The sequence below is a fragment of the Cherax quadricarinatus genome, chromosome 23 (genome assembly GCF_038502225.1).
Source record: "Cherax quadricarinatus isolate ZL_2023a chromosome 23, ASM3850222v1, whole genome shotgun sequence".
Taxonomy (NCBI): Eukaryota; Metazoa; Arthropoda; class Malacostraca; order Decapoda; family Parastacidae; genus Cherax; species Cherax quadricarinatus.
In genome coordinates, this window is record NC_091314.1 from 39,735,272 (window position 1) to 39,755,013 (window position 19,742).

The 19,742-nt window shown below is 39.2% G+C and overlaps 1 protein-coding gene across 2 annotated transcripts in view; it reads left to right on the forward strand.

Moving 5' to 3' along the window:
- LOC128685688 (ATP synthase mitochondrial F1 complex assembly factor 1) overlaps window positions 1-19,742 on the forward strand; it is a 162,204-nt gene that overhangs the window by 65,577 nt on the left and 76,885 nt on the right. For both annotated transcript variants that reach the window (XM_070088101.1, XM_070088100.1), the window contains exon 4: window positions 14,324-14,386. In XM_070088101.1, coding sequence (XP_069944202.1) covers window positions 14,324-14,386 — 63 coding nt within the window. The remainder of the gene's footprint in view (window positions 1-14,323; window positions 14,387-19,742) is intronic.

Here is a 19,742-nt window from a genome sequence, read left to right on the forward strand (position 1 = left end):
TTTTTCTCATTTCGCACTGTGTGCTGCAGGATTTTTTTATACTGTGCACACTGACCACATAGTCCCATTCTTTCATATGTAGGCCTACCAGCTTTTTCTCACTAGATTTGAGGGCGCTAGAATTTAGGCGTACTAGTACGTCAAAAACCCTGGTGCATAAGCCATACTAGTACGGCCGAAACCCTGAAAGGGTTAAAGGAGGGGTTTGGGATATTGGCAGTTTGGAGGGATATGTTGTGTATCTTTATACACTATATCTTTGTACGTATATGCTTCTAAACTGTTGTATTCCGAGCACCTCTGCAAAAACAGTGATTATGTGTGAGTGAGGCGAAAATGTTGAATGATGATGAAAGTATTTTCTTTTTGGGGATTTTCTTTCTTTTTGGGTCACACTGCTTCGGTGGAAGACGGCCGATTTGTTAAAAAAAAAAAAGTGATACTCGCTTGGTTTGGGTGAATCGCCCACCCATGACAGGATCTGTTGGTAATTCCAGTCAAATCTCACCCCTATTTATTAGCTGCCGCTAACGTAATTATGTGTGGATATGACCGGACTTACCTGAGTACTGTAACTAACCCAATTTCCCCTAGTTTGTGGTAGGGGAAGTATGACTCTGGTATCAACGTCTTGAGTAGGCTGCTACAGATGCGTAGTTATGTCCTCACTCATTGATAGGGAGTCACTTTGGTCAGTTTTTACGCAGTTGGGTGATATCTGGTTCCTTTGCTCATAACACCTGAATGCATACCACGACACAAACTTTACACTTATTGGTATTATACTGCAGGTGATACACTAGTGTTTCCTTTTAACACTAGTTTCCCTAGTGGAGATTGACAGTATTTCAGAGTTTACTGCCCAAGGTCAGTATTTTCTCTGTTCTCAGCTGGAGATTTGTGACGTGTTCACGCTCTCATGTCTGAATTCAACCTAGCTTGTCCTCTGCCCAAGTGCCTAGCAGTACCCCCTCTGCACAAAAGAACTGCTGAGTTCAGCTTTATATCTCTTACCTTTGTAACATTGCAACAGTATTCAGTACAAGGAGGTAAGTTTCTTGTTATCCAGCTATAGACTAGAATTCCTTTACTAGAATTCCTTTACAAGTTGGGACTAATAGTCCCAACTTGTAAAGTGGGGGACAGGTTTTCCCTTAATTTTCCTATGGAGAAAGAGTAATTACTTTTGTTTAACCCTCACTGTGTAATTGATCAAGAATTCTAGCAAGGAGAGGAAAGTGTGCCTCGTTATGCTATGGTACAAACGTGAATTTAATGAAGCTGATTGCAAGGAAGGAAGAGTCCACTAGCCCCTTCTGGGAGGGCAGAATCCCTCAGAGGGCTGAGAGATACCCCCTTTACTGGAGAATTTTCTCCACAACTCTACTCTGTATTCGAAGCTCAGGATCCCATGATCATTAGCACCGAGGGGCCTTTCACATGTGATGTCTTCAATATTGGAACTACTCAGGGTGAATACTAGGTCCAGTCTTACTGGTTCATCCTCTTCTCTCTCTCTGGTAGTGTCCCTAACATGTTGATGCATGAGGCTTTCCAGTGCCACCTCCATCGTCTTAGCCCTCTGTGTTTCTGGGCCCCCAGGTAGCTCCAGGTTTTCCCAGTCAATTTCCTTGTGATTGAAATTACCCACAACTAATAGTTTTGCCCTGCCCACATGGGCCCTCCTTGCCACTTCAGCCAGTGTGTCCACCATTGCTCTGTTACTCATATTCTTGTCCTGGCCTCCTACTATTCTGTGGTGGGTTATACATCACTGCAATCACCATCCTGGGACCTCCAGTCTGAAGTGTTCCTACTATGTAGTCCCTTGTTTCTCCTCTGTCTCCTCTTTCCAACTCCACAAACTTCCACTGGTTTCTAATGTATAGTGCAACTCCACCTCTTCTATTTCCTCTGTCTTTCCTCATGATCTGATGTCCAGTTGGAAAGATAGCATCTGTTATCATTCCTGTGAGCTTGGTTTCCGTGAGAGCTATGATGCCTGATGATGTCTCTGATTCTTTCATACCACTCCTCCCATTTATTTGTTATTCCATCAATGTTGGTATACCATACCATCAGTTGTGGGGGCTGGGGAAATGGGAGACTGGGCAGGGTGCTATGAGAGTCTACTGCATAGTTTGGGGTGGGGGCTGTGAGTGTGGAATGTGGCTCATATATGTCTGGTTATGGGGTTTTGTGGGTGTTTACACTTGCTGCTCCACTCGTCTCTGGTTGTCCCCTACCAACTCTAGCCTTGTCTCTCTTTCTTGCCCCTTTTGTCTTTGTGTCCTCTCTCAGCTTCTGTTGTTCTGTTCTTGTTCTGTCACAGTCTAGGTACACCATTCCATATGATGCTGATTCCTTTAGCTGTGGCAGAAACTACGGCTAAAGGAATGACTGGCCAATTTCTTCCCCTTAGTATTCCCTATTCTTTGAAAATTTATCAGCTCAGTCATGTCCTACTCTCATGTTCGTTTGATGATATTTTCAATCTCTTCTTTCTCTGCCATCTTTTCTTGTATGTCCTCCCTTTGTTCTCCTGAAGCCCATGGATAAAGACTAACCTCTCCCTCTCCTCCTCCCATTGCCATTTCCTCTGCACCTCTGGGTCCCATTCAAACATAGCTATTTCCTCCCTTATCATTTCCTGGATCTCCTGGTGGCTGGATTGGACTTCTGTTAGATTTGTTAACCAATTTTAAATGTTCCCTCCAAGGCAACAAACATCTGTGTGTTATGGTAGACCATTTCACCAGATATTGTTAGTTCCTATTGCAGATAAGACTGCCGAGACAGTTGCTAAAGAGTTTAAAGAACGCATTATCTGCAGGCATACCACCCCTAAGTCCTTAGTAACAGATAATGGAGGTGAATTCTGTAATGAGATTCTTGAAAATTTGTGTACCTTGTACAAGATCTCTAAATCTACCATTGTTCCTCATCATCTTGCCAGCAATGGGTTAGCAGAACGTACAAATAAGAAAGTACTAGATGTTTTGAGAGCCATTATCAACCCCAATAGTGAAACCCAGGATGAAGTTATGCCAGATGTTCAATGTTCCATAAATTCTGCTTACAATGCTTCTGTAGGTGACACTCTACATTATGTTTTGTATGGTGTAGACAAGTGTTTACCCTATGAGTTGTTATATTCCACACCAAAACCCAATTACAGCCCTGATGATTTCATAGCAACTCGTACCAGCATAGCTCAAAGTGTTTTTAGAAGAATTCGTGAAACACTTCATAAATCAACAGCAGAATTTACTAGAGTAACTAATAGCCGTGCTAAGCTGACAAAAGTTAAAGTGGGTTCGAGAGTAATGCTGACTAATTTCAACAAAACATCCGCAATGCCTAAGCTCTACCAAAAGTTTGTTGGCCCTTATCGAGTAGTTGAACATATCAATGGCAATAAGTATAAGGTTAGAGAAATTAGTACTGGTCAGTACGAAGAATTGTATTTAGATCATATGAAATTAGTATGCGATGTCGAGGATGATAATTCTACCCAGACTAATGTGACAGATGCTGACAATCCTCTTGACTCTGTACCCTCTACCTCTAATAATCAACCCGAATGTCGCTATTCTTTGCGTACTCGACAAGTAATGAGAAACCCACAAGTATCTTTTGTAGATACTTGTTCAGATCTCCCTCAGTCAAGGCATGTGTTAGCCATTGCAAAGGAATTCGATCCTTCAAAAGACGATAACCATTCTACATATGTAAATCTTACCCTCGCAGAGTTGGGTTTAAATATACATAGCCTGTATAATTAGATGTTCAAGATGAATGAAGTTCTCAGCTGTGTGTTTTGTTATTAGCTGATCAGTTTTTTTTTTTTTTTTTCAAATTTTTTTTTTTTTGTGTTCACGTTCCCTCCGAATTCTGAGATTTAGCAGCACTGATCTGTGCATGCCAGATTTGCCCTGCTGTTAATTTACCTTCACCTTTGTAAATCTACATTTATTCTTCCTCAGAATCCGTAGAGTGCATGAATACAGATCGATCGATCAATTCCATCCTTTATTATAATGTGATTTGTACTTATAATTTGTAATGCATTACGTTAACTCTTCCAGGGTTGACAGGCCCTCTCAGAGACTTGTTCTCAGGGTTGGCCAAATTTCCAAAAAAAAAAAAAAAAATTCCTATGGAAAGATAGAGAATCTTTTCCCGATCATAATGACACCAAAAGTATGAAATTTGATGGAAAACTTAACAGAATTATGCTCTCACGAAGTTAGCGGTCTCAACGATGTTTACGCATCGGCAATTTTGCTCACTTTGAGCCCTATTTTCGGCCAATTCCAGTGTACTTGTCGACAAAAATCATAACTGTTTCGCTAGAACTCTATTTTTTCTATCGAATGAGTACAAGAAACCACCCATTTACCAATTTCAACTATCCAATACAGTGGTCAGAATTTAGCAATTTTGCCAATTTCACACAAATTTCAAAAGATGCCAATTTCCAAATAGGGTCCAGAATAAACAAGAAAGACATTCCTGGCACTAAAATAACATTTCCTCTGTTCATTAGTCATATCCCCATGCCCCTCTTACATTCTTTTGCTTTCCTCTTTGAATTTTTAGTCTCACAAAAAAAAATAATATTTACTGTTATGCAGACTACTGCATTGGTGTAGAAATGGTATAAATATTATCAGCGCACTTGTGAAAGAAGTTAGACTCAGCAGTTGACGTGTATTGGACGCATAGTATGATTTGTTAACTTTTGAACTTTGGTAAAAATCGAACATTTCTGCTATTTTGAGCGCAATTTCAAGGTAGTTTTCTTTGTAAAACCAGTCAAAATCATCTCAATTTCTGTAATATGTCTTCCATTCTATAAAATGAGACCAGGAAAACTAGAATACAACAATAAATACCACACAAAAATACAGTGCGAAGTCGCTGTTTTAATCCAAAAACACGGTCAAAGTTTTTTTTTCTCATTACGCACTGTGTGCTGCAGGATTTTTTTATACTGCGCACACTGACCACATAGACCCATTCTTTCATATGTAGGCCTACCAGCTTTCTCTCACTAGATTTGAGTGTGCTAGAATTTAGGCGTACTAGTACGTCAAAAACCCTGGTGCATAAGCCGTACTAGTATGGCCGAAACCCTGAAAGGGTTAACATGCATTACGATACCATCCATCAGTTATAAGTTACATATGTCTTTGCTATTGTATAGAATCAACCCAGAGCTACCTGCCTCTTCAGCCTGTAGCATAGTATTGTATATCGAGACGACATACGTAACATGACCGAGCTGTCAGCATAGTTGCTGATCCCCTACATGTGTTGTATAGCTTATCTGAGTATCATAGTTAGCACCATCCATCTGTTTTACATACACGACCCCTTTGTGTGACGTCACATGACGCTGTTGTGAGCCCTTCGTGCCTGGGATCCTTCTCAGTTCCTGGTAATCCAAGCAGGCAATAGGACAGGCAGGCTGGGCCTCTCTCTTCCACACACTGCAATATATGTGTTACCATCCAACAAGTGTGTTTAACTCTAACCATCATATCTCCTACGAACCCTCACGACACTAGGACTGACCCCTGTGGTACACAGCTTGTCATAGGCACCCACTCTGACACCTCGCCACATGCCATATCTTGCTGCTGTCTTCCCAACAGGTATTCCCTGATCCATTGCAGTACCTTCTCTGTTATCCCTGCCTGGTCCTTCATTTTTTGCACTAATCTCGTGTGTGGAACTGTGCCAAATGCCTTCTTACAGTCCAAGAAAATGCAATCCACCCACCCCTCTCTCTCTTGCCTTACTGCTGTCACCCTGTCATATAACTCCACTAGGTTTGTGACACAGGATTTCCCATCCCTGAAACCATGCTGGTTGTTGTTGATAAGCTCATTCCTTTCTAGGTGCTCCATCACCCTTTTCCTGATAATCTTCTCCATGACTTTTCATACTATACATGCTATACTATACTATACTATACTATACATAGAGAAGAATAAATGGGATTAGGTCAGGGGTTTCAAATAGAGTTAGAGCTAAAGAAGGAGTAGCAATAATGTTGAAGGATAAGCTATGGCAGGAAAAGAGGGACTATAAATGTGTTAATTCAAGGATTATGTGGAGTAAAATAAAGATTGGATGTGAAAAGTGGGTTATAATAAGCGTGTATGCACCTGGAGAAGAGAGAAGTGTAGAGGAGAGAGAGAGATTTTGGGAAATGTTGAGTGAATGCGTGGGGAGTTTTGAATCAAGTGTAAGAGTAATGGTGGTTGGGGATTTCAATGCTAAAGTGGGTAAAAATGTTATGGAGGGAGTAGTAGGTAAATTTGGGGTGCCAGGGGTAAATGTAAATGGGGAGCCTTTAATTGAGCTATGTGTAGAAAGAAATTTGGTAATAAGTAATACATATTTTATGAAAAAGAGGATAAATAAATATACAAGGTATGATGTAGCACATAATGAAAGTAGTTTATTAGATTATGTATTGGTGGATAAAAGGTTGATGGGTAGGCTCCGGGATGTACATGTTTATAGAGGGGCAACTGATATATCGGATCATTATTTAGTTGTGGCTACAGTTAGAGTAAGAGGTAGATGGGAAAAGAGGAAGGTGGCAACAACAAGTAAGAGGGAGGTGAAAGTGTATAAACTAAGGGAGGAGGAAGTTCGGGTGAGATATAAGCGACTATTGGCAGAAAGGTGGGCTAGTGCAAAGATGAGTAGTGGGGGGGTTGAAGAGGGTTGGAATAGTTTTAAAAATGCAGTATTAGAATGTGGGGCAGAAGTTTGTAGTTATAGGAGGGTGGGGGCAGGAGGAAAGAGGAGTGATTGGTGGAATGATGAAGTAAAGGGTGTGATAAAAGAGAAAAAGGTAGTTTATGAGAGGTTTTTACAAAGCAAAAGTGTTATAAGAGCAGAGTATATGGAGAGTAAAAGAAAGGTAAAGAGAGTGGTGAGAGAGTGCAAAAGGAGAGCAAATGAAAGAGTGGGAGAGGCACTGTCAAGAAATTTTAATGAAAATAAGAAAAAATTTTGGAGTGAGTTAAACAAGTTAAGAAAGCCTAGGGAAAGTATGGATTTGTCAGTTAAAAACAGAGTAGGGGAGTTAGTAGATGGGGAGATGGAGGTATTAGGTAGATGGCGAGAATATTTTGAGGAACTTTTAAATGTTAAGGAAGAAAGAGAGGCAGTAATTTCATGCACTGGTCAGGGAGGTATACCATCTTTTAGGAGTGAAGAAGAGCAGAATGTAAGTGTGGGGGAGGTACGTGAGGCATTACGTAGAATGAAAGGGGGTAAAGCAGCTGGAACTGATGGGATCATGACAGAAATGTTAAAAGCAGGGGAGGATATAGTGTTGGAGTGGTTGGTACTTTTGTTTAATAAATGTATGAAAGAGGGGAAGGTACCTAGGGATTGGCAGAGAGCATGTATAGTCCCTTTATATAAAAGGAAAGGGGACAAAAGAGACTGTAAAAATTATAGAGGAATAAGTTTACTGAGTATACCAGGAAAAGTGCACGGAAGGGTTATAATTGAAAGAATTAGAGGTAAGACAGAATGTAGGATTGCAGATGAGCAAGGAGGTTTCAGAGTGGGTAGGGGATGTGTAGATCAAGTGTTTACATTGAAGCATATATGTGAACAGTATTTAGATAAAGGTTGGGAAGTTTTTATTGCATTTATGGATTTAGAAAAGGCATATGATAGAATGGATAGAGGAGCAATGTGGCAGATGTTGCAAGTATATGGAATAGGTGGTAAGTTATTAAATGCTGTAAAGAGTTTTTATGGGGATAGTGAGGCTCAGGTTAGGGTGTGTAGAAGAGAGGGAGACTACTTCCCGGTAAAAGTAGGTCTTAGACAGGGATGTGTAATGTCACCATGGTTGTTTAATATATTTATAGATGGGGTTGTAAAGGAAGTAAATGCAAGGGTGTTCGGGAGAGGGGTGGGATTAAATTTTGGGGAATCAAATTCAAAATGGGAATTGACACAGTTACTTTTTGCTGATGATACTGTGCTTATGGGAGATTCTAAAGAAAAATTGCAAAGGTTAGTGGATGAGTTTGGGAATGTGTGTAAAGGTAGAAAGTTGAAAGTGAACATAGAAAAGAGTAAGGTGATGAGGGTGTCAAATGATTTAGATAAAGAAAAATTGGATATCAAATTAGGGAGGAGGAGTATGGAAGAAGTGAATGTTTTCAGATACTTGGGAGTTGACGTGTCGGCGGATGGATTTATGAAGGATGAGGTTAATCATAGAATTGATGAGGGAAAAAAGGTGAGTGGTGCGTTGAGGTATATGTGGAGTCAAAAAACGTTATCTATGGAGGCAAAGAAGGGAATGTATGAAAGTATAGTAGTACCAACACTCTTATATGGGTGTGAAGCTTGGGTGGTAAATGCAGCAGCGAGGAGACGGTTGGAGGCAGTGGAGATGTCCTGTTTAAGGGCAATGTGTGGTGTAAATATTATGCAGAAAATTCGGAGTGTGGAAATTAGGAAAAGGTGTGGAGTTAATAAAAGTATTAGTCAGAGGGTAGAAGAGGGGTTGTTGAGGTGGTTTGGTCATTTAGAGAGAATGGATCAAAGTAGAATGACATGGAAAGCATATAAATCTATAGGGGAAGGAAGGCGGAGTAGGGGTCGTCCTTGAAAGGGTTGGAGAGAGGGGGTAAAGGAGGTTTTGTGGGCAAGGGGCTTGGACTTCCAGCAAGCGTGCGTGAGCGTGTTAGATAGGAGTGAATGCAGACGAATGGTACTTGGGACCTGATGATCTGTTGGAGTGTGAGCAGGGTAATATTTAGTGAAGGGATTCAGGGAAACCGGTTATTTTCATATAGTCGGACTTGAGTCCTGGAAATGGGAAGTACAATGCCTGCACTTTAAAGGAGGGGTTTGGGATATTGGCAGTTTGGAGGGATATGTTGTGTATCTTTATATATGTATGCTTCTAAACTGTTGTATTCTGAGCACCTCTGCAAAAACAGTGATAATGTGCGAGTGTGGTGAAAGTGTTGAATGATGATGAAAGTATTTTCTTTTTGGGGATTTTCTTTCTTTTTTGGGTCACCCTGCCTCGGTGGGAGACGCCCGACTTGTTGAAAAAAAAAAATCATGTCATTGACACTGGTTTGTAGTTTAATGCTTCATGTCTGTCTCCTTTTTTAAAAATTGTCTTACAAACCTCAGGTAGTTGCCCAGTTTCATTAGATGTGTTGAAGAGTGTTGTTAGTGGTAAACATAGCACCTCTGCTCCCTCTCTCAGGACCCATGGAGAGATGTTATCTGGCCCCATCGCCTTTGAGGTATCTAGCTCACTTAGCAGCCTTTTCGCTTCTTCCTCGGTTGTATGTATTTGTCCAACACTTGATGGTGTACCCCACCTCTCCGAATTCTGGATTCCCTTCTGTCTCCTCTGTGAACACTTCTTTGAATCTCATGTTGAGCTCCTCACATTCTTCAAGGTCATTTCCTGTGATTACCCCTCCTTCCTTCCTCAGCCTGATTACCTGGTCCTTGACTGTTGTTTTCCTCCTCATGTGGCTGTACAACAGCTTTGGGTCAGATTTGGCTTTCACTGCTATGTCATTTTCATATTGGTGTTGGGCCTCCCTTCTTGCCTGTGCATATTCATTTCTGGCTCTTTGACTGCTTTCCTTATTCTCTTGGGTCCTCTGCCTTCTATACTTCTTCCATTCTCTAGCACACTTGGTGTTGGCCTCTCTACACCTTTGGGTGAACCAAGGGCTCATCCTGGCTTTCTCATTATTTCAGTTACCCTTGGGTATGAACCTCTCTTCAGCTTCCTTTCATATTGTTGTCACATATTCCATCATTTCATTTACTGACTTTTCTGCCAATGCTCTATCCCACTGAACCCTATGCAAGAAATTCTTCATGCCTGTGTAGTCCCCTCTCTTGTAGTTTGGCTTCATTTTTCCTCCCTTTCCTGCATCCCTCTCCACTTGTAACTCTACTATGTATTTGAAGCTCAGAACCACGTGATTACTGGCCTCGAGGGATCTTTCATATATGACAACACAGTAAGTGTCCATTGCCCAAGATTGTTCAACTGCTTCCCAGCATACATAAGGGGGATTACCAATAGACCCCTGGCTGTATTCAAAAGGCACTGGACAGGCACCTAAAGTTAGTACCTGACCAACTGGGCTGTGGTTCGTACATCAGCTTGCATGCACCCAACAGTAACAGCCTGGTTGATCAGTCCCTGATCCACTACGAGGCCTGGTCTCAGACTGAGCTATGGGGGCATTGACCCCCAAAACCTTCTCCAGGTAATCTAGGTATGTCCTCAATATCTACACTATTCAAGGTGAATACTAGGTCCAGTCTTGCTGGTTCATCCTCCCCCCCCCTTTCTCTGGTAGTGTCCCTTACATATTGGTACATGAGGTTTTCCAGTGCTTCCTCCATCACCTTAGCCCTCCATGTTTCTGGGCCCCCATGTGGCTCCAGGTTCTCTCAGTCAATTTCCTTGTGGTTGAAGTCACCCATAATCAGAGGAGAAGGAAAAGGAAGAGGAGGAGGAGGAAGAGAAAGAGGAGGAGGAGGAGGAAGAGGAAGAAGAGGAAGAGGAGGAGGAAGAGGAAGAAGAGGAAGAGGAGGAGGAAGAGGAAGAAGAGGAGGAAGAAGAAGAGGAAGAAGAAGAAGAAGAAGAAGAAGAAGAAGAAGAAGAAGAAGAAGAAGAAGAAGAAGAAGAAGAAGAAGAAGAAGAAGAAGAAGAATATGTAATAATATTGTTCCCTTGAAGCAAGAAAAAAAAGAAAGTCCACCCCATGACAGTGATATGATAAGGGGAGATAACATCTGATAAGAGCTGACGTTTGATGAGTGTAAATGAGGGTGGGGGAAGGTGCAGCTGATAAGAAGAGATTAGATGACCATCGCCCTCCGTTTGTTTTTGCTGGTACACAAACATTTCTGTCTGTCTATTTGTCTGTCTGTCAAGCTCTCTATCCGTCTAGCTCTCTGTCTCAGAGAGAGCCACAAGACTGTGTCACCATCACGTTTACTCACATCTTCAAGCAGAGTATAGCACTTTGTCTGGATTTTTTGGGTTATCCTAGGTAATTTACACTATGTATACTTGTATTTATGTGTACCTATGAGACAGAGATAGACAGACAGATAGAAAGAGAGAGATTGAAAGAGATAGAATGAGGGAGAAAGATAATTAGATAGAATGGAGGGGAAGCAGCATCCAACCCCATTGTTTTGACAGGCGGTAGGGGGAGTGAGTAATGAGATAATATGCCATTTTGACAGCTGCCGACTCCTGACTCAAAACAATTATAAGCCACACACTCACACACAAGACAAGCTTGCTGAATGAAGATAATAGCAGTTATATGAAAGTATCTAGTGACTATATATGTGTATATATAATATAGAAACCAGAAGGAAGGATGAATGGAAGGCAGGAATGAAGGAAGGACTAGATGAAAGGAAGGAAAAAAGTAAGGAAGGAAAGATGAAGGAAGGTAGGAAAGGAATGCAGGAAGATAGGTAGGAAAGGATTGCAGGAAGGTAGGAAGGAAGGTAGGAAGGTAGGAAAGGAATGCAGGAAGGTAGGAAAGAAGGTAGGAAGGTAGGAAAGTAATGCAGGAAGGTAGGAAAGGAATGCAGGAAGGTAGGAAGGAAGGTAGGGAATGAATGCAGGAAGGTAGGAAAGAAGGTAGGAAAGGAATGCAGGAAGAAATGTAGGAAAGGAATGCAGGAAAGGAATGCAGGAAGGTAGGAAGGAAGGAATGATGACACAACCATTTACCTTGGATAACTACATAACACAACTGCCTGCTAATACAGTGGACCCCCGCATAACGATCACCTCCGAATGCGACCAATTATGTAAGTGTATTTATGTAAGTGCGTTTGTACGTGTATGTTTGGGGGTCTGAAATGGACTAATCTACTTCACAATATTCCTTATGGGAACAAATTCGGTCAGTACTGGCACCTGAACATACTTCTGGATTGAAAAAATATCGTTAACCGGGGGTCCACTGTACTTAGAAGAAAACTGCTCAGACGAGGTGTTTTGTCTTTGTACATAAAAAAAAAAAGTCCACAAAAATGCACACACACTGGTTTTATGTGAGAGGAGTGTAAAACACCATTGTGTATGAAAACATGTTTCAAAGAGTTACTCAAGCTGCAGAACTTCTAGGAATATGTTCGGTGACTGTATATTGGTATATACATATTATAGAACAATAGTAATAAAAAAAATTTTGTATTGTTTTGTCAACAAGTTTTGTAAACAATATATTGATAATTATGTTTGTGTGTTTATTGTGTTGTATACAACGAGTGTATATATGTACATTGCACCTTACTTTGGTCTCACAGGCCACATAAGGTATGTGAAAAAAATAAAATAGTGAAAAAAGCAACAAACCTTCAAATACAAGTAAACCAAAGTTTACCGGGTGAGCAGCAGTCTCCGCTGTTGCCATACGCTGCTCATTTTCTGCAAACTTCATACCTCTATATCTCGGTAAATACTGATGGCAACAATTTTTTGGGGGGACTAAAACAATCAGAAAAATAATCTTAACATTTTCATTAGAAATTTTTTTTTTTTTTTTTCAAATATTTTGCGACGTAGAATAACAGTTTCAGAATGGGGCCTGCGACAGTCAAAGGGTTAATTTAAAACTTATTGACTGAAAGCCAAACTTGTTACGTATTCTTCTCACCTTCTATTTTTTACTGAGGAGAAAAGTATTCTCAGCTTCTGCATTTTTTCTCTTCAGGATATGGAAGACACATGTATGGTACTTGATCAGTTGTTTCAGTTTAAAATTGTTCCTTTAAGTGTGTTTAATAAACTCTTAAAGTATCTGTAGCGACCCTAGTGGTGTAGCTGTTCCCTCCCTGTTTTGTTTTCATTTTATGTTTAACCCCTTTGACTGTTGCAACCCCCAATCCTGAGGTGTCTCCTGGTCTTGCCAAATTTAAAAAAAAAAAAAAAAATTCTTATGAAATGATAGAGAATCTTTTCCTGATTCTAATGACACCAAAAAAATGAAATTTTATGAAAAACTGACGGAATTACGCTCTCACAAAGTTAGTGACCTCAGCGATATTTACAAATTGGCGATTTCGCCCACTTTGAGCCCTATTTTCGGCTAATTCCATTGTTCCAGTCGACCAAATGCATAGCCATTTCTTTAGAACTTTGTTTTTTCTATCGATTGAGTACAAGAAACTGCCCATTTACTGATTTCAACTGCCCAATAACGTGGTCAGAAATTTGCAATTTGGCCAATTTCATGAAAATTAAAAAATTTGACAATTTCAAAATAAGGTCCAGAAAGAACAATGCAGACATTCCTGGCTCTAAAATAACATTTTCTTTGTTCATCAGTCATGTCTCCAGGCCCCTCTGATATTACTCTTGCTTTCTATTTTGAATTTTTATTCAAACAAAAAATAGAAGATATACTATTATGCAGACTACTGCAATACTGTAATAATTGTATAAATAAAGTCAACCCATTCATGACTGCATATTAGAATGGCTAGTTGGACATTTATTGGACAATGACATCATTTGTTTACTTTTGAACATTGGCAAAAATCAATCAAGATCACCTCTATTTATATATGTTTTCCATTCTATCAAATGAGTCCAAGAAAACGAGAATACAACCATAAATACTATACGAAAATACACCACAAAGTCAGCATTTTAATTAAAAAAAACAGTCGGAGTTTTTTTTTTTCTCATTATGCACTGCGTGCTCCAGGATTTTTTTTATATGGTGCACACTGACCACACAGACCCATTCTCTCACATGTGGGCCTTCCAGCTTTCTCCTGCTTGATTTGAAGCCGCTAGAATTTATGAGTATATATACGTCAAACACGGTACCTCGTAAGACGTATATATACTGCTGCAACAGTCAAAGGGTTAAAATTGAAATAATTAAATAATACATGTGTTTTATTATGTTTTTAGATTTATAAGCTTACTGTAAAACTTTTTTATTATGTTTTGATTTTAAATACAAATTTAAAATGTAAAATGAATGTAAAATTATTTGGTATGTGCCATGGCGCCTTTATTTATGTGCTCACTCCCCCTAACTTTAGAACCTGGCTATGCTACTGAGTGACCTCCCTCAAGACTAGGAAGTTGAGAGAGGGAACCAGGTCTCCAAGATAAGACATAGGGTTGCCAAGGTTTCTTTATTAGGCCATGCAGTTATGTGAAGTTATAAGTTTCTGTTCAGATTTTTAGTATTCATTATTCAAAATAGTAATTTGCATTCTACTTCAATTTTTCCAGAAACTTGAGAGTATATTGAAGATGGATCTTCTGAAAGGCAAGACCAATGAGGAAGTCAAATATGTAAGTTTTGCTTGGTATCCTTTCTTTCTGCCTTACTATTTAACCCTTTGACTGTCACAAGCCCCTTTCTGAAACTGTCATTCTATGTCGCAGAAGTTTTGGAAAAAAAAAAATTATTTTTTCTTATGAAATGATAGAGAATCTTTTCCCAATGGTAATGACACCAAAAGTACGAAATTTTGCTGAAAACTCACGGAATTACGCTCCCGCAAAGTTAGCGGTCTCAGCGACATACACACATCAGCAATTTTGCTGATTTTGAGCCCTGTTTTCAGCCAATTTCGTTGTTCCAGTTGACCAAACTCATAGCTATTTCTTTAGAACTCCATTTTTTCTATCAGTTGAGTACAAGAAATCTCCCATTTACCGATTTGAACTACCCAATAAAGTGGTCAGAAATTGGCAATTTGGCCAATTTCATGCAAATTAAAAAAAGATGCCAATTTCAAAATAGGGTCCAGAATAAACAATGTAGACATTCTTGGCACTAAAATAACATATCCTCTGTTCATTAGTCACGTCTCTAGGCCCCTCTTATATTACTATTGCTTTCTGTATTGATTTTTTATTCATACAAAAAAATACAAAATTTACTGTTGTACAGACTACTGCATTATTGTAAAAATGATATAAATAATATCAGTGCACTAGTGAAAGAATATTAGACTCCCCAGTTGATGTGTATTGAACGTGTGGTGCAATTTGCTTACTCCTGAACATTGGTAAAAATCGAACATTTCTGCTACTTTGACCTCAGTTTCAAGGTCGTTTTCATCATGAAAGTAATGAAAATCATCTCAATTTCTATAAAATGTTGTCCATTTTATCACCTGAGACCATGAAAACGGGAATACAACGATAAATACTATAAGAAAATACACCTCAAAGTCGGCGTATTAATCCAAAAAAACAGAGTTTTTTTTTTCTCATTACGCACTGCGTGCTGCAGGATTTTTTTATGTGGTGCACACTGACCACACAGACCCATTCTCTCACATGTGGGCCTACCAGCTTTCTCCTGCTTGATTTGAATCCGCTAGAATTTACATGTATAAATACGTCAGAAACAGTGGTGCGTAAGACGTATATATACGACGTAAACAGTCAAAGGGTTAAATATATTTATATTTTTCTATTATTGACATCTTTATTATATATGTAATACTGTCTCTGCAAAAAATATCATTGGAATCAAATGCAAATAAAAAGTTTGCCACCGATCGTGTACCAAACAGAAAGAATTAACTGTTTGAGGGTCGACAGGCCCTCTCCCAAACTTGTTCTCAGGGTCGAAAAATTTTTGAAAAAAAAAATTATTTTTTCTTGTGAAATTATAGTTTTTTTTTGTGTGTGTGAGTATTATAGGCCAAAAAAAAATTTTTTGTGATCAATACTTACGCAGATGCGGAGAAGTGAAGTTGACAGAAATTGAACAGCTTACGGCAACATCACCTACTGCCGGTCACCCGGTAATAGTTTGATTTTTTTCTACTCTTTTTTTCTTATATTTTTTAATATTTTGTTTTTTCAAGTTACTTTTATGACCTCTGAGACCAATATAAAGACTATTTGGTATATACACCTACCATCCGACTTACGACCTGCTCGATGTACGTCCACTCGACTTACGACCGTGCATCTGGCAGCTGGGCAGGGCCGGCTGATGCACACCGCTGTACAATATTTGACAATACTCGGGGCGACAATGCGTCATGCAGGCAGCATCAGTTTGAATAACCCTGCCCTATCAGCAGCATCATACTGTATTAACTGTACTAACTCGACAGTAAATTTCACCATGGCCCCTAAGATGAAATCTGAATCTTGCACTGGAGATTGTGGAGATTGTGGCAAGAAAAGCTCTTACTCTCGAACTCTCTATTTGTTTTCACTGTTGCACATAAACCTGTCTGTATCTGTCTGCCTGTATATCTGTGTCTGTCTGTATCTCTGTGTGTCTGTTTATCTGTCTGTCTACCAGTGTGTCTGTCTTTGTGTCTACCTGTGTGTCTGTTTTTCTGTCTACCTGTGTGTCTGTCTTTCTGTCTACCTGTGTGTCTTTCTGTCTACCTGTGTGTCTTTCTGTCTACCTGTCTGTCTTTCTGTCTACCTGTGTGTCTGTCTTTATGTCTACCTGTGTGTCTGTCTTTCTGTCTACCTGTGTCTGTCTTTATGTCTGCTTGTCTGTCTCAGAGCCACTCATTAAGAGTGTAATTGATCTTGAAGACGCTATATTAATTCAATTCAATTCAATTCAAGTTTATTCTCTATAAGGGTTACAATGTTGGGTTTACAGGTTTTGGGTATTGTGTGGTTTACATGTTATAAAATACTAATTACAGAGGGGGCCACTAGGACACCTAGCATGGCTAGGCATTTCGAGCAGACTTAGATTAATTCTTAACATTAAATCCTTACAGATTGTGGTATTAAGGCTAAGTGACTACATCATAATTTGTGAGTTTAGCAATGTGAATGCTTTTGTTTTGGCACAATACAAAGTGTCTATATTGGAGTATCATAGGCAAACTTATGACTAGTTAGGATTTTTATTTTAAGGTTAAGATTAGTATTTCTGGGTTTATAGTCAGTTGGTGAGTGAATGTAATTGTGAACCACCAGGTGGTTATCATGTAGTTAGTTGTTGGGGTGGATCAGGGAGATAAGATGTTTTCTAACTGTAGTTTTGAAAGTGATGAATGTGTCTGCAGTTCTAGAGTTTTCAGGTAGGGTGTTCCAGATTTTAGGTCCTTTGAAATACATTGAATTTTTGTAAAGGTTTAGTCGAACACGGGGAATGTCATAGAGATGTTTGTGTCTGGTGTTATGCCTGTGGATCCTGTCACAACTATCAAGAAAGCGTTTTAGGTCAAGGTTAATATTGGAATTTAAGGTCCTGTAGATATAGATTGCACAGTAGTAAGTGTGGATGTTCTGAACAGGGAGCAAGTTTAGATCTGTGAAGAGTGGGGGGGTGTGTTGCCAGGGATGGGATTTAGTGATTATTATTACTGCGGCTTTTTGTTGGGTTATTATTGGCTTTAGGTGTGTTGCTGCAGTTGAACCCCAAGCACAGATAGCATAGGTGAGGTATGGATATGTAAGTGAATGGTATAGTGTGAGAAGGGCAGTTTGCGGTGCGTAGTATCGTATCTTGGAGAGGATAATCACTGAGGCGCATTAAATGTGTATAAAACGTTAATATAGACATTTTGCTTAATCCATCTATGACTGTTTTCAAAATTATATAATAAACATGCTACATAACATATAAACATATAAATTAACAAATATGAGATGTTTTTCTGGTCGGCTTGACAGAGTGAACAGAAACCATTCATGTCCAGGCTGGTAACAACAAAAACGTTTGTTTACATAACTCGTGAACATTCTAACCTCTCATTTATTCATTTAATCTTGTTTACTCACCTCCAAAATCTGAAGTGTCCAAGAATTTTCAAAAAAAAAATTTTTTATTTTTTCTTATGAAATGGTAGAGAATCTTTTTGTGAATGTAATAAAACAAAAAGTATGAAATTTGATGGAAAATTGACGAAATTATGCTCTCGTGAATTTTGATGTGTCAGCGATATTTACGAATCGGCGATTTTGCCGACTTTGACTCCCATTTTAGGCCAATTACATTGTTCCAGTCAACCAAATTCTTAGCTATTTCACTAGCATTACTTCTATTCTATCGATTGAGCACAAGAAATCGCCAAGTCAACTGTTTCAACTACAAAATAAAGTGACCGGAAATTGGTAATTTGGCCAATTTAACACAAAGTTCAAAATATTCCAATTTCAAAATGGGGTCCAGAATAAACAATGTAGGTATTCCTGGCACTAAACTAACATTTCCTCTGTTCATTAATTATGTTTTGAGGCTTTACAAATAAATTCCATTTTGATTTTTTATTCACATAATGAATTTTTATTCACACAAAAAAAATAGAAGATTTACTGTTATGCAATATTGTAATAATTGTATAAATATCATCACCACATTTGTGAATGCATATTAGACCCACCAGCTGGCGTGTATTAGACGTGTGAGGTCGTTTGTTTACTCTTGAACATCGGCAAAAATTTAACATTTCTGCCACTTTGAGCTCAGTTTCAAGCCATTTCCAGTGCTAAAACCAATCAAAATTATCTCTATTTCTGTAATATGTCTTCCATTCTATCAAATGACACCAAAAAATCACAAATACAACTATAAAAAAACATACGAAAAAACGCTGCAAAGTCGCTGTTTTAATCGAAAATCACGGTCTCAGTTTTTTTCCTCTCATTATACACAGTGTGCTGCAGGATTTGTTTTATGTGGTGCACACATACCACATAGATGTATTCTCTCATATCTAGGCCCAAATTTACCACTCACAGTTTATCAGAGTGAGCTGAGCACATGACGTAGATCTACAGTTTGGACCCTGAACGTAAAGCCGTAGATCTACGGGACGGACCCTGAAAGGGTTAAGGTAAGTAATGAGTGGACACGATTATTATATTATAGCTTAATAATAATAATATTATTAATATTAGTACGTATGTATTATTGTAATAACGATAATAATGATTATTAATATTATTATTAACTTAGGGCACTGGAGCACAGATCCACTGTATAGCACTTTGGATTTTTTTGGTTATCCTAGGTAATTTATAATATGTATGATAACTTCACTTATGTGTACCATTGAGAGAGAGAGAGAGAGAGAGATACAGAGAGACAGACAGAGAGAGAGACAGCCACATTAGGTCAGCCAGTCAGCCAACCAACCACCCACCCAGCCACCCACCCATCCAGCCAGCCACCCACCCACCCACCCGGCCAACCACAGACCCGGCCACCCAGCCAGCCAGCCGGATACGTATTACACATGTTCCAGAGTTATTTCTCTTTACTTAGGATGTAGGTTATACTACATTCTGGCAGGATGACACTACTAGTGGTATTCTCCCATTCCACTGTGTCGACAATACATAAAGATAATAGTAACATATGATACTGTATGCGATGTAAAATTTGCAATGCAGATCATTACCATGTATACATTATATACAGTATATAAATAATTAAAATACAGTGGACCCTCGCCTAACGAATGCATCGCATAACGTTAAATCCACCTAACGAAGCGTTTGTAAAAATTTTGGCCCGTTTAACGATAAACTCGCCCAACATGATTCCTCCCAAACCTGTCCGTCCAGCCTGAGCGCCTCAGCTGCCTTGCCATCATTGTTTACAAGCCAGGGTGGCCGGTTGCATGAATACATTCGATACATTTTGTATTATTCCATTGTTTATAGTGCTTGTAACTGCTAAATAAGCCACCATGGCCCAAAGAAA